This window comes from Poecile atricapillus, chromosome 31, assembly GCF_030490865.1.
Source record: "Poecile atricapillus isolate bPoeAtr1 chromosome 31, bPoeAtr1.hap1, whole genome shotgun sequence".
Lineage (NCBI taxonomy): Eukaryota > Metazoa > Chordata > Aves > Passeriformes > Paridae > Poecile > Poecile atricapillus.
In genome coordinates, this window is record NC_081279.1 from 3,515,970 (window position 1) to 3,530,572 (window position 14,603).

General features: G+C 62.0%; 2 protein-coding genes across 2 annotated transcripts in view; both read left to right on the forward strand.

Moving 5' to 3' along the window:
• HNRNPL (heterogeneous nuclear ribonucleoprotein L) overlaps positions 1-9,691 on the forward strand; it is a 44,901-nt gene extending 35,210 nt beyond the window's left edge. The window contains exon 14 of the mRNA XM_058859870.1: positions 9,672-9,691. The gene's annotated coding sequence lies outside the window, so the exon portion shown is untranslated. The remainder of the gene's footprint in view (positions 1-9,671) is intronic.
• ECH1 (enoyl-CoA hydratase 1) lies at positions 801-12,886 on the forward strand (the record flags this gene model as incomplete). The annotated part of the gene is made up of 9 exons (XM_058859884.1): positions 801-934; positions 2,497-2,731; positions 5,555-5,643; positions 6,953-7,098; positions 7,194-7,242; positions 8,263-8,327; positions 9,415-9,485; positions 11,191-11,262; positions 12,727-12,886. Coding segments are annotated over exons 1-9 (921 nt in total), but the record flags the coding sequence as incomplete, so codon positions are not given.
• Positions 12,887-14,603: the final 1,717 nt, after the last annotated feature.

Below are 14,603 nucleotides of genomic sequence, written 5' to 3' on the forward strand. Positions count from 1 at the left end.
CCCCCCCAGGACCCCCCAGGACCTCCTGGATCTTCCTGGGACCCCCCCAGGTCCCCCCAGGACCCCCTGGATGATCCAGGACCCTCCTGGGACACCCCTGGGATCCCCCCAGGCCCCCCAAGACCCCCTGGGACCCCCCCAGGACCCCCCAGATTGGACCTCCTGGATCATCCAGGACCCCCCCAAGACCCCCTGGGACCCCCCAGGATGATCCAGGACCCTCCTGGGACCCCCCCAGGACCCCCCTGGGACCCCCCCAGGACCCCCCTGGGACCCCCCTGGATCAACCTGGGACCCCCCGGGACCCCCCTGGGACCCCCCCCTGGATCCCCCCAGGGCCCCTCCCCCCCATCCCCCCATTTTTTTAAGCCTGAGGGGCAGCAAAGACCCCTCCCCCCCCCCTCCCCTCCCCCCTCTGTTCCCGCCCCTCCCCCCATTTTTACGGAGGGGTCGGACCCTCCCCTCCCCCCCCCCGAGCCCCCTCCCCAAATAAAACCGTTTGGAAAACAAAGGCTGAGGATTTGGGGGGGGTCGGGGGGGTTCATTTTGGGGGGGGGGGTCGGGGGTTTTTAGGGGGGTTGGGGGAGGGGCCGGGAGGGGTTCAGGAATTTTCGGGGGCGTTCGGGAACTTTCGGGAGGAGTTCGGGAACTTTCGGGGCTTTCCGGAACTTTCGGGGACTTCTGGGAAGTTCTGGAACCTTCGGGAGGAGTTTGGGGTCAAAGGTCACCGCTTGCTGCTGCGTCACTTCCGCATCGTTAAGCGCTTTCGTCACTTCCGGTATAATAGGGCGTGGTTAACGACGTCACTTCCGCTGTGGTGGGAGGGGCGTGGCGGATCCCGCGCTGCCATTGGCTGCGGGACCGGAAGTGCGGGCGCCCCCTGGCGGGAGAGCGGAGCCGATGGCGGCGGGGCTCGCGCGGCTGCTGCGCGCGCGTGAGTGGGGGAGGGGCGGCACCGGGAGGGGGAGGGATCACGTGATGGCACCGGGAGGGGTCACGTGATGGCACCGGGACATTTCCCCTCCCCCCCCCCCCCCCCCCCGGGGTGACCTTGACCCCTCCCCCACCCCCCCTTCCCGGGCCCTGTCACGTGACCCCAGCGCCCCCTCCCCGCTTCGTCCCAGTGACCCCCCCGGTCCCTTCCCAGTTCATCCCAGTGACCCCCCGGTTCATCCCAGTTCACCCCAGTGACCCCCCCGCTTCGTCCCAGTGACCCCCGGTCCCATCCCAGTTCATCCCAGTTCATCCCAGTTCATCCCAGTTCACCCCAGTGACCCCCCCAGTTCATTCCAGTGACCCCCGGTCCCTTCCCAGTTCATCCCAGTTCACCCCAGTTCACCCCAGTGACCCCCCCGGTCCCTTCCCAGTTCATCCCAGTTCACCCCAGTGACCCCCCTGGTTCATCCCAGTGACCCCCCCGGTCCCTTCCCAGTTCACCCCAGTTCACCCCAGTGACCCCCCCCAGTTCGCTCCCAGTGCCCCCCAGTTTGCTCCCAGTGCTCCCCATTTCCCCCCCAGTCCAGTTCCAGTCCATCCCAGTGTCCCCGTTTCCCCCCAGTTGCCCCCATTTCACTCCCAGTTTGGTCCCAGTTTGATCCCAGTGTCTCCATTTCTCTCCCCAGTGTCTTCCAGTTCGCTCCCAGTTCCCCCCAGTTTGATCCCAGTGTATCCATTTCTCTCCCCAGTGCCCCCCAGTCTGCTCCCAGTGCCCCCCAGTTTGCTCCCAGTGCCCCCCATTTCCCCCCCAGTCCAGTTCCAGTTTGATCCCAGTGTCCCCATTTCCCCCCAGTGCCCCCCAGTCTGCTCCCAGTGCCCCCCAGTTTGATCCCAGTGTCTCCATTTCTCTCCCTAGTGTCTCCCAGTTTGCTCCCAGTTACCCCCAGTTCGCTCCCAGTGCCCCCCAGTTTGATCCCAGTGTTCCCATTTCTCTCCCCAGTTCCCCCCAGTTCACTCCCAGTGTCCCCATTTCCCCCCAGTGCCCCCCAGTTTGCTCCCAGTGCCCCCCAGTTTGATCCCAGTGTCTCCATTTCTCTCCCCAGTGTCTCCCAGTTCGCTCCCAGTTCCCCCCAGTTTGATCCCAGTGCCTCCCAGTTCCCCCCAGTTTGTTCCCAGTGCCTCCCAGTTCCCCCCAGTTTGTTCCCAGTGCCTCCCAGTTCCCCCCAGTTTGATCCCAGTTCACTCCCAGTTCCCCCCAGTTTGTTCCCAGTGCCTCCCAGTTCCCCCCAGTTTGTTCCCAGTGCCTCCCAGTTCCCCCCAGTTTGATCCCAGTGTCTCCATTTCTCTCCCCAGTTCCCCCCAGTTCACTCCCAGTTTGGTCCCAGTTTGATCCCAGTGTCCCCATTTCCCCCCAGTTCGCTCCCAGTTCCCCCCAGTTTGATCCCAGTGCCTCCCAGTTCCCCCCAGTTTGTTCCCAGTGCCTCCCAGTTCCCCCCAGTTTGTTCCCAGTGCCTCCCAGTTCCCCCAGTTTGATCCCAGTGTCTCCATTTCTCTCCCCAGTGTCTCCCAGTTTGCTCCCAGTTCGTGTCCGGTGTCTCTCCATGGCCCCGGGGGTGGCCCGGGGGTCCCCGGGGGTCCCGGGGGGGTCCCCGGGGGTCTCCGGGGGGGTCCCGGGGGGGTCCCCGCAGGATTTGGGGTCCCTGCGGCTGCAGCGGGTGGGGGAGGGGCAGCGGATCCTGCACCTGCAGCTGCACCGGCCCCGGAAACGGAACGCGCTGGACCTGCAGTGCTGGAGGTACTGGGGAAACTGGGAGCACTGGGAGGGACTGGGGGGGACTGGGAGGGGAATGGGGGGGACTGGGGGGACACTGGGGGGGACTGGGGGTGAACTGGGAGGGGAATGGGGGGGACTGGGAGGGACTGGGGGGCACTGGGAGGGAATGGGGGGGACTGGGAGGGACTGGGGGTGAACTGGGAGGGACTGGGACAGAGTTGGGGGGGACTGGGAGGAGATTGGGGGGCACTGGGGGGACACTGGGAGGGACTGGGACAGAGTGGAGGGGGACTGGGGGGAACTGGGGGACACTGGGAGGGACTGGGGGGGGACTGGGAGGGGAATGGGGGGCACTGGGGGGTACTGGGAGGGACTGGGGGTGAACTGGGAGGGACTGGGACAGAGTGGGGGGGGACTGGGAGGAGATTGGGGGGCACTGGGAGGGAACTGGGAGGGAACTGGGAGGGAAATGGGGGGGGATGGGGGGGGATGGGGGGGGATGGGGGACACTGGGGGGGACTGGGAGGGACTGGGAGGAGAATGGGGGGCACTGGGAGAGGCTGGGGGGGAACTGGGGGGCACTGGGAGACACTGGGGGGCACGGGGGGGGACTGGGAGGGACTGGGAAGGGAATGGGGAGGGGAATGGGGGGCAGTGGGAAGGATTGGGGGGAACTGGGGGCACTGGGAGGGACTGGGGGGGACTGGGGGGGGAATGGGGGGGACTGGGAGGAGAATGGGGGGCACTGGGAGGGGCTGGGGGGGAACTGGGGGGCACTGGGAGACACTGGGGGGCACGGGGGGGGACTGGGAGGGACTGGGAGGGAGATGGGGGGGAATGGGGGGCACTGGGAAGGGACTGGGGGGCACTGGGAGGCACTGGGAGGGACTGGGACAGAGTGGGGGGGGACTGGGAGGAGATTGGGGGGCACTGGGGGGACACTGGGAGGGAACTGGGAGGGACTGGGAGGGAAATGGGGGGGAATGGGGGACACTGGGGGGGACTGGGAGGGAACTGGGAGGGACTGGGAGGAGAATGGGGGACACTGGGAGGGGCTGGGGGGAACTGGGGGCACTGGGAGGGACTGGGGGGGACTGGGAGGGAAATGGGGGGGACTGGGATAGGAATGGGGGGGGACTGGGGGACACTGGGAGGGACTGGGGGGGAATGGGAGGGGACTGGGACAGAGTGGGGGGGGACTGGGAGGAGAATGGGGGGCACTGGGAGGGGCTGGGGGGGAACTGGGGGGTACTGGGAGACACTGGGGGGCACGGGGGGGGACTGGGAGGGAAATGGGGGGGGAATGGGGGGCACTGGGAAGGGACTGGGGGGAACTGGGGGCACTGGGAAGGACTGGGGGGGAATGGGAGGGGAATAGGGGGGGAATGGGGGGGGAATGGGGGGACTGGGGAGGACTGGGCGGGACTGGGGGGGACTGGGAGGGAACTGGGAAGGGAATGGGGAGGGGAATGGGGGGCACTGGGAAGGATTGGGGGGAACTGGGGGCACTGGGAGGGACTGGGGGGGACTGGGGGGACTGGGAGAGGAATGGGGGGCACTGGGAGGGGACTGGGAGGGAATGGGGGGACTGGGAGGGGAATGGGGGGGACTGGGGGGGGACTGGGGGGGAACTGGGAGGGAACTGGGATGGATTGGGAGAAGCTGGGATGGACTGGGACACGCTGGTGTCCATACTGGTGGTTACTGGTGTCCCCAGTGTCCGTACTGGTGTTAACTGGTGTTAACTGGTTGTTACTGGTGTTTACTGGGTGTTACTGGTGTTAACTGGTTGTTACTGGTGTTAACTGGTTGTTACTGGTGTTTACTGGTTGTTACTGGTTGTTACTGGTGTTTACTGGTGTTTACTGGTGTTTACTGGTCGTTACTGGTGTTTACTGGTGTTTACTGGTGTCCCCGGTGTCCCCAGTGCCTGTACTGGTGTCCATACTGGTTGTTAGTGGTTGTTACTGGTGTTAACTGGTTGTTACTGGTGTTAACTGGTTGTTACTGGTGTTAACTGGTGTTTACTGGTGTTTACTGGTTGTTACTGGTGTTAACTGGTTGTTACTGGTGTTTACTGGTTGTTACTGGTTGTTACTGGTGTTTACTGGTGTTTACTGGTGTTTACTGGTCGTTACTGGTGTTTACTGGTGTTTACTGGTGTCCCCGGTGTCCCCAGTGCCTGTACTGGTGTCCATACTGGTTGTTACTGGTGTTTACTGGTGTTAACTGGTTGTTACTGGTGTTTACTGGTGTTAACTGGTTGTTACTGCTGTTTACTGGTGTTTATTGGTGTTAACTGGTTGTTACTGGTGTTAACTGGTTGTTACTGGTTGTTACTGGTGTTTACTGGTGTTTACTGGTGTTAACTGGTTGTTACTGGTGTTAACTGGTTGTTACTGGTGTTTACTGGTGTTTACTGCTGTTTCCTGGTTGTTGCTGGTGTTTACTGGTGTTTACTGGTGTTTACTGGTGTTAACTGGTTGTTACTGGTGTTTACTGCTGTTAACTGGTGTTAACTGGTTGTTACTGGTGTTAACTGGTGTTTACTGGTGTTAACTGGTTGTTACTGGTGTTAACTGGTTGTTACTGGTGTTAACTGGTTGTTACTGGTGTTTACTGGTGTTTACTGGTGTTTACTGGTTGTTACTGGTGTTAACTGGTGTTTACTGGGGTCCCCGGTGCCTGTACTGGTGTCCATACTGGTTGTTAGTGGTTGTTACTGGTGTTAACTGGTTGTTACTGGTGTTTACTGGTGTTAACTGGTTGTTACTGGTGTTTACTGGTGTTTACTGGTTGTTACTGGTGTTTACTGGTGTTTACTGGTCGTTACTGGTGTCCCAGGGAGCTCCGGGAGAGTTTCCAGGCCCTGGCCCAGGACCCCTCGTGCCGAGCAATCGTCGTGTCCGGAGCCGGCAGCGCCTTCTGTGCTGGTCAGACTGGGAGCACTGGGAGCACTGGGAATGCACTGGGAATGCACTGGGAATGCACTGGGAACACTGGGAATGCACTGGGGGGTACTGGGAGCACTGGGAGCACTGGGAGCACTGGGAAGGGGGTACTGGGAGCACTGGGAATGCACTGGGAACACTGGGAACACTGGGAACGGGGTACTGGGAGCACTGGGAACACTGGGAACACTGGGAACACTGGGAACGGGGTACTGGGAGCACTGGGAGCACTGGGAGCACTGGGAGCACTGGGAATGCACTGGGAGCACTGGGAACGGGGTACTGGGAGCACTGGGAGCACTGGGAATGCACTGGGAATGCACTGGGAACACTGGGAACGGGGTACTGGGAGCACTGGGAGCACTGGGAACACTGGGAACACTGGGAATGCACTGGGAGCACTGGGAATGCACTGGGAGCACTGGGAGCACTGGGAATGCACTGGGAGCACTGGGAATGCACTGGGAGCACTGGGGGGTACTGGGAGCACTGGGAGCACTGGGAGCACTGGGAATGCACTGGGGGGGCACTGGGAACACTGGGAATGCACTGGGGGGTACTGGGAGCACTGGGGGGTACTGGGAGCACTGGGAGCACTGGGAACACTGGGAGCACTGGGAGCACTGGGAACACTGGGAGCACTGGGAACACTGGGAACACTGGGAGCACTGGGAACGGGGTACTGGGAACACTGGGAACACACTGGGGGGTGAGACTGGGAACACTGGGAATGCACTGGGAGCACTGGGAGCACTGGGAGCACTGGGAATGCACTGGGGGGTACTGGGAATACTGGGAGCACTGGGAGCACTGGGAACGGGGTACTGGGAACAGTGGGAGCACTGGGAGCACTGGGAGCACTGGGAACACTGGGAGCACTGGGAATGCACTGGGGGGTACTGGGAGCACTGGGAATGCACTGGGGGGTACTGGGGGGGTACTGGGAGCACTGGGAACACTGGGAGCACTGGGAGCACTGGGAACGGGATACTGGGAACACTGGGAACGGGGTACTGGGAACACTGGGAATGCACTGGGAATGGGGTACTGGGAGCACTGGGAATGCACTGGGGGGTACTGGGAACACTGGGAACGGGGTACTGGGAATACTGGGAGCACTGGGAAGGGGGTACTGGGAGCACTGGGGGGATACTGGGGGGTACTGGGGGGGTTACTGGGAACACTGGGGGATACTGGGGGTTACTGGGAGCACTGGGGGGATACTGGGGGGTACTGGGGGGGTTACTGGGAGCACTGGGAGGATCCCAGTAACCCCCCCGTGCCCCCCCAGGGATCGACCTGTCTGACCTGGGCTCGGTGTTCGCCGGTGACGCCGAGGATGATGATGATGGTGGTGCCGGTGACGCCGCTCGGCGCGCCTGGAAACTGAGGCAGCGAATCCTGGAGTTCCAGGAGAGCTTCACCGCCATGGAAAAGGTGGGGGAGGGGCGGGGGGAGGGGGGGAGGGGCAGGGGGGACCCTCGGGACCCCTCCCCCACCCCCCTGACCCCTCCCCCCCTCCCCCACCCCAGTGCCCCAAACCCGTCATCGCCGCCGTGCACGGAGCCTGCGTCGGAGCCGGTGAGGAGGAGGAGGAGGAGGGGATGGGATGAAGATGAGGATGGGAATGAGGATGGGATGAGGATGAGGATGAAGATGAGATGGGATGAAGATGAGGATGAGGATGCGAATGAGGATGGGATGGGATGGGATGGGATGGGACAGGGAGGAGGAGGAGGATGGGGATGAAGATGAGGATGGGATGGGATGGGACAGGGAGGAGGAGGAGGAGGAGGAGGATGGGGATGAAGATGAGGATGGGATGAAGATGAGGATGAAGATGGGATGGGATGAGGAGGATGAAGATGAGGATGGGATGAAGATGAGGATGAGGATGGGATGGGATGAGGAGGATGAAGATGAGGAGAGGATGAAGATGGGATGGGATGAAGGTGAAGATGAGGATGAGGATGGGATGAAGATGAGGATGGGGTTGAAGATGAGATGAAGATGAGATGAAGATGAGGATGGGATGGGATGAGGAGAATGAGGATGAGGATGGGATGAAGATGAGGATGGGGTTGAAGATGAGATGAAGATGAGGATGGGAATGATGGGATGGGATGGGATGAGGAGAATGAGGATGAGGATGAAGGTGAGGATGAGGATGGGATGGGATGAGGAGGATGGAGATGAGGATGAGGATGAAGGTGAGGATGAGGATGAAGATGATGAGGGTGAGAGGAGGATGAAGGTGCGGATGGGATGAAGGTGGGGATGGGATGAGGATGAAGATGATGAGGATGAGATGAGGATGAGGATGGGATGGGGAAAAGGATGAAGATGAGGATGAAGATGAGGGTGAGAATGAGGATGAAGATGAGGATGGGGATGAGGATGAAGATGAGGATGGGGACGGGGATGAAGATGAGGATGGGGAGGGGGATGAAGATGAGGATGAAGATGGGGATGAAGGTGAGGATGGGATGAGGATGAAGATGAGGATGGGGATGAAGATGAGGATAGGGACGGGGATGAAGATGAGGATATGATGAAGATGATGGGGATGAGGATGAAGATGAAGGAGCTCCCCTCTCCCAGGTGTGGATCTGATCTCAGCCTGTGACATTCGCCTCTGCTCCCAGGACGCTTTCTTCCAGGTCAAGGTGGGACATGAGGGGACCCCGGGACCCCCCAAATGCCCCCGGGACCCCCCAAATGCCCCCGGGACCCCCCAAATGTCCCCAAGACCCCCCCAAATGTCCCCGAGACCCCCCCAAATGTCCCCAGGACCCCCCAAATGTCCCCAGGACCCCCCCAAATGTCCCCGAGACCCCCCAAATGTCCCCAGGACCCCTCAAATGTCCCTGAGACCCCCCAAATGTCCCTGAGACCCCCCAAATGTCCCCGGGACCCCCCCAAATGTCCCTGAGACCCCCCAAATGTCCCCGGGACCCCCCAAATGTCCCTGAGACCCCCCCAAATGTCCCTGAGACCCCCCAAATGTCCCTGAGACCCCCCAAATGTCCCCAGGACCCCCCAAATGTCCCCAGGACCCCCCAAATGCCCCCAGGACCCCCCAAATGTCCCCAAGACCCCCCAGATGTCCCTGGGACCCCCCAAATGTCCCCAGGACCCCTCAGGTGTGCCCGGGACCCCCCAAATGTCCCTGAGACCCCCCAAATATCCCTGGGACCCCCCAAATGTCCCTGGGACCCCTCAAATGTCCCCAAGACCCCCCCAAATGTCCCCGAGACCCCCCAAATGTCCCTGGGACCCCCCAAATGTCCCCGGGACCCCCCAAATGTCACTGGGACCCCCCCCAAATGTCCCCAGGACCCCCCCAGTGTCCTCCCAGTGTCACCCGTGCCCTCCCAGTGTCCCCCAGTGTCTCCAGTGTCCTCCCAGTGTCCCCCAGTATTCCCAGTGTCCCCCCAGTATCCCCAGTACCCCCCCAGTACCCCCCAGTCCCCCCCCAGTGTCCCCCCAGTATCCCCCAGTCCCCCCCCAGTCCCCCCCAGTACCCCCCAGTATCCCCAGTACCCCCCCAGTACCCCCCCAGTACCCCCCCAGTATCCCCAGTCCCCCCCCAGTGTTCCCCCAGTACCCCCCAGTATCCCCAGTACCCCCCCAGTGTCCCCCCAGTGTCCCCCCAGTACCCCCCAGTACCCCCCAGTATCCCCAGTATCCCCAGTGTCCCCCAGTCCCTCCCAGTCCCTCCCAGTCCCCCCAGTATCCCCAGTATCCCCACAGGAGGTGGACATGGGGCTGGCGGCCGACGTGGGGACCCTGCAGCGCCTCCCCAAAATCGTGGGGAGCCAGAGGTGGGTGGGGGGGGAGGGGCACAGGACCCCCCTCCCCGGGACCCCCCTGACCCCTCTGTGACCCCCTGAGACCCCCTGGGACCCCCCTGAGACCCCCCTGGGACCCCCTGAGACCCCCTGGGACCCCCCTGGGACCCCCTGAGACCCCCCTGAGACCCCCCTGGGACCCTCCTGAGCCGCGGGACCCCTGGGACCCCCTGGGACCCCCCTGGGACCCCCCTGAGACCCCCTGGGACCCCCGGGACCCCCATGAGACCCCCTGGGACCCCCCTGAGACCCCCCTGAGACCCCCGGGACCCCCCTGAGACCCCCAGGACCCCCCAGGACCCCCCTGAGACCCCCCTGGGACCCCCTGAGACCCCCCTGAGACCCCCAGGACCCCCCTGAGACCCCCCTTACCGCAGCCTGGTGACCGAGCTGGCTTTCACCGCCCGTGTGATGAGAGCCCCCCTGACCCCCTGAGACCCCCCTGGGACCCCTGGGACCCCCTGAGACCCCCCTGAGACCCCCCTGAGACCCCCAGGACCCCCCTGAGACCCCCCCCCATTCCCAGCCTGGTGACCGAGCTGGCTTTCACCGCCCGTGTGATGAGAGCCCCTGGGACCCCCTGAGACCCCCGGGACCCCCTGAGACCCCCTGGGACCCCCCTGGGACCCCCTGGGACCCCCTGAGACCCCCGGGACCCCCTGAGACCCCCTGGGACCCCCCTGAGACCCCCTGGGACCCCCCAGGACCCCCGGGACCCCCCAGGACCCCCCAGGACCCCCCTGAGACCCCCTGGGACCCCCTGGGACCCCCCTGGGACCCCCTGAGACCCCCCCATTTCCAGCCTGGTGAACGAGCTGGCTTTCACCGCCCGTGTGATGAGAGCCCCTGGGACCCCCTGGGACCCCCTGGGACCCCCTGAGACCCCCGGGACCCCCTGGGACCCCCTGGGACCCCCCTGAGACCCCCTGAGACCCCCTGGGACCCCCTGAGACCCCCCTTACCGCAGCCTGGTGAACGAGCTGGCTTTCACCGCCCGTGTGATGAGAGCCCCCCTGACCCCCTGAGACCCCCGGGACCCCCTGAGACCCCCCTGGGACCCCCTGAGACCCCCTGAGACCCCCCCATTCCCAGCCTGGTGAACGAGCTGGCTTTCACTGCCTGTGTGATGAGAGCCCCTGGGACCCCCTGAGACCCCCGGGACCCCCCTGAGACCCCCTGAGACCCCTGGGACCCCCTGGGACCCCCCGAGACCCCCTGAGACCCCCTGAGACCCCCAGGACCCCCTGAGACCCCCCTGAGACCCCCCTGAGACCCCCAGGACCCCCCTGAGACCCCCCCCCCCGTTCCCAGCCTGGTGAACGAGCTGGCTTTCACCGCCCGTGTGATGAGAGCCCCCCTGACCCCCTGAGACCCCCCTGGGACCCCCCGAGACCCCCTGAGACCCCCTGAGACCCCCCTGAGACCCCCCAGGACCCCCCTGAGACCCCCAGGACCCCCCTGAGACCCCCTGAGACCCCCCCCATCCACAGCCTGGTGAACGAGCTGGCTTTCACTGCCCGTGTGATGAGAGCCCCCCTGACCCCCTGAGACCCCCAGGACCCCCTGAGACCCCCTGAGACCCCTGGGACCCCCCTGGGACCCCCTGGGACCCCCCTGAGACCCCCCTGGGACCCCCCTGAGACCCCCGGGACCCCCCTGAGACCCCCCCCATTCCCAGCCTGGTGAACGAGCTGGCTTTCACCGCCCGTGTGATGAGAGCCCCCGAGGCGCTGAGCTGCGGCCTCGTCAGGTGGGCACCCAGAAATGGGTGGGGGGCTCCGGGGGGCACCGGGATTTGGGTGGGGGGCTTGGGGGGGGCACCGGGAAATGGGGGGGGGGGGCACCAGGATTTGGGTGGGGGGCACCCAGAAATGGGTGGGGGGCACCGGGATTTGGGTGGGGGGCTCGTGGGGGCAACAGGAATTGGGTAGGGGGCTCAATTTGGGTGGGGGGCACCAGGATTTGGGTGGGGGGGCACCAGGGTTTGGGTGGGGGGCTTGGGGGGGGCACCAGGATTTGGGTGGGGGGGCACCTGGATTTGGGTGGGGGTCACCAGGATTTGGGTGGGGGGCACCGGGAATTGGGTGGGGGGCACCAGGAATTGGGTGGGGGGGCACCAGAATTTGGGTGGGGGGCACCAGGAATTGGGTGGGGGGCACCAGAAATGGGTGGGGGGCACCGGGATTTGGTTGGGGGGCACCAGGAATTGGGTGGGGGGCACCCAGAAATGGGTGGGGGGGCACCGGGATTTGAGTGGGGGGCACCAGGATTTGGGTGGGGGGCACCGGGGGGCACCGGGAATTGGGTGGGGGGCTCGAGGGGCAGATTTGGGTGGGGGGCTCGATTTGGGTGGGGGGCTCAGGGGGCACCAGAAATTGGGTGGGGGGCTCGAGAGGCATCAGGGTTTGGGTGGGGGGCTCAGGGGGGGCCAGATTTGGGTGGGGGGCTCGCGGGGCAGATTTGGGTGGATTCAGGGTAGGTTCGGGTGGGTATTTGGGGTGAATTTGGGTGAATTTGGGTGAATTTGGGTGAATTTGGGTGGGTGTTTTGAGTGGATATTTTGGGTGAATTCAGGTGGATATTTCAGGTGAATTTGGGTGAATTTGGGGTAATTTCGGGTGAATTTGGGTGTATTTGGGTGGATATTTTGGCTGGATTCAGGGTGAATTTTGGGGTGATTTGGGGTGATTTTGGGGTGATTTTGGGGTGAATTTTGGTGATTTGGGGGTGAATTTTGGGGTGATTTTTGCTGTATATTTTGTCTGGATTCAGGGTGAATTTTGGGGTGATTTGGGGTGGTTTTGGGGTGAATTTTGGGGTGATTTTGGGGTGAATTTTGGGTGATTTTGGGGTGATTTTGTGTGAATTTTGGGGTGATTTTGTGTGAATTTTGGGGTGAATTTTGGGGTGAATTTGTGTGATTTTGGGGTGAATTTTGGGGTGATTTTTGCTGTATATTTTGTCTGGATTCAGGGTGAATTTTGGGGTGAATTTGTGTAATTTTGGGGTGATTTTGGGGTGGTTTTGGGGTGAATTTTGGGGTGATTTTGGGGTGAATTTGGGGTGATTTTGGGGTGATTTTGTGTGAATTTTGGGGTGATTTTGTGTGAATTTTGGGGTGAATTTTGGGGTGATTTTGTGGTGATTTTGGGGTGAATTTGTGTGATTTTTGTGTGATTTTGGGTGATTTTGTCTGTATTTTGCGTGTCCCCAGCCGGGTGCTGCCGGACAAGGAGTCCCTGCTGGAGGTGGCCCTGGAGGTGGCCGCGGCCATCGCCGCCCGCAGCCCCGTGGCCGTGCAGGGAACCAAACTCAACCTCGTCTACTCCAGGGACCGGCCCGTCAGCGAGGGGCTGCAGCACGTGGTGAGAGACCCCTCCCCAAAAATACACACAGACCCCCAAAACACACAGAGAGACCCCCAAAAATACACAGAGAGACCCCCAAAAACTGACAGACCCCTCCCCAAAAATACACAGAGAGACCCCCAGAAACTGAGACCCCTCCCCAAAAATACACAGAGAGACCCCTCCCCAAAAACAGAGAGACCCCCCCAAAATACACAGAGACCCCCAAAAACACACAGACCCCTCCCCAAAAACTCACAGACCCCCCAGAAACTGAGAGACCCCTCCCCAAAAATACACAGAGACCCCCAAAACACACAGAGACCCCCAAAACACACAGACCCCTCCCCAAAAACACACAGAGAGAGCCCTCCCCAAAAACAGAGAGACCCCCAAAACACACAGAGAGACCCCTCCCCAAAAATACACAGAGAGACCCCCAAAAATACACAGAGAGACCCCCAAAAACTGACAGGCCCCTCCCCAAAACACACAGAGAGACCCCTCCCCAAAAACAGAGAGACCCCCCAAAAACTGACAGACTCCTCCCCAAAAATACACAGAGAGACCCCCAAAAATACACAGAGAGACCCCTCCCCAAAAACAGAGAGACCCCCAAAACACACAGAGAGACCCCCCAAAAATACACAGACCCCTCCCCAAAAATACACAGAGAGACCCCAAAAATACACAGAGAGACCCCCCAAAAATACACAGACCCCTCCCCAAAAATACACAGAGAGACCCCTCCCCAAAACGAGAGAGACCCCCAAAACACACAGAGAGACCCCCCAAAAATACACAGACCCCTCCCCAAAAACACACAGAGACCCCCAGAAACTGAGACCCCTCCCCAAAAATACACAGAGAGACCCCCAAAAATACACAGAGACCCCCAAAAATACAGAGACCCCTCCCCAAAAATACACGGGACCTTCCCCAAAACACACAGAGAGACCCCCAAAAATACACAGAGAGACCCCTCCCCAATAACACACCCCCAAAAACAGACCCCTCCCCAAAAACTGACAGACCCCTCCCCAAAAATACACAGAGAGACCCCCAAAAATACACAGACCCCTCCCCAAAAACAGACCCCCAAAACCTGACAGACCCCTCCCCAAAAAAACTGGGATCGTCCCTAAAAACACACGGGACCCTCACCTGTGTCCCCTGTCCCTGTCCCCGTCCCCTGTCCCCATCCCCTGTCCCCATCCCCTGTCCCCTGTCCCCTGTGTGTCCCCTGTGTCCCCTGACTGTCCCCTGTGTGTCCCCTCATGTCCCCGGTGTCCCCTGTGTGTCCCCTGTGTCCCCAATGTCCCTGGTGTCCCCTGTGTGTCCCCTGTGTGTCCCCTGTGTCCCCTGTGTCCCCAATGTCCCCTGTGTCCCCTGTGTCCCCTGTGTGTCCCCTGTGTCCCCTGTGTCCCCAATGTCCCCTGTGTCCCCAATGTCCCCTGTGTGTCCCCTGTGTCCCCTGACTGTCCCCTGTGTCCCCCTGTGTCCCCTGTGTGTCCCCTGTGTGTCCCCTGTGTGTCCCCAATGTCCCCTGTGTCCCCTGTGTGTCCCCTGTGTGTCCCCTGTGTGTCCCCAATGTCCCCAATGTCCCCTGTGTGTCCCCTGTGTGTCCCCAATGTCCCCTGTGTGTCCCCAATGTCCCCTGTGTCCCCAATGTCCCCTGTGTGTCCCCTGTGTGTCCCCTGTGTCCCCGGTGTGTCCCCAATGTCCCCAATGTCCCCAATGTCCC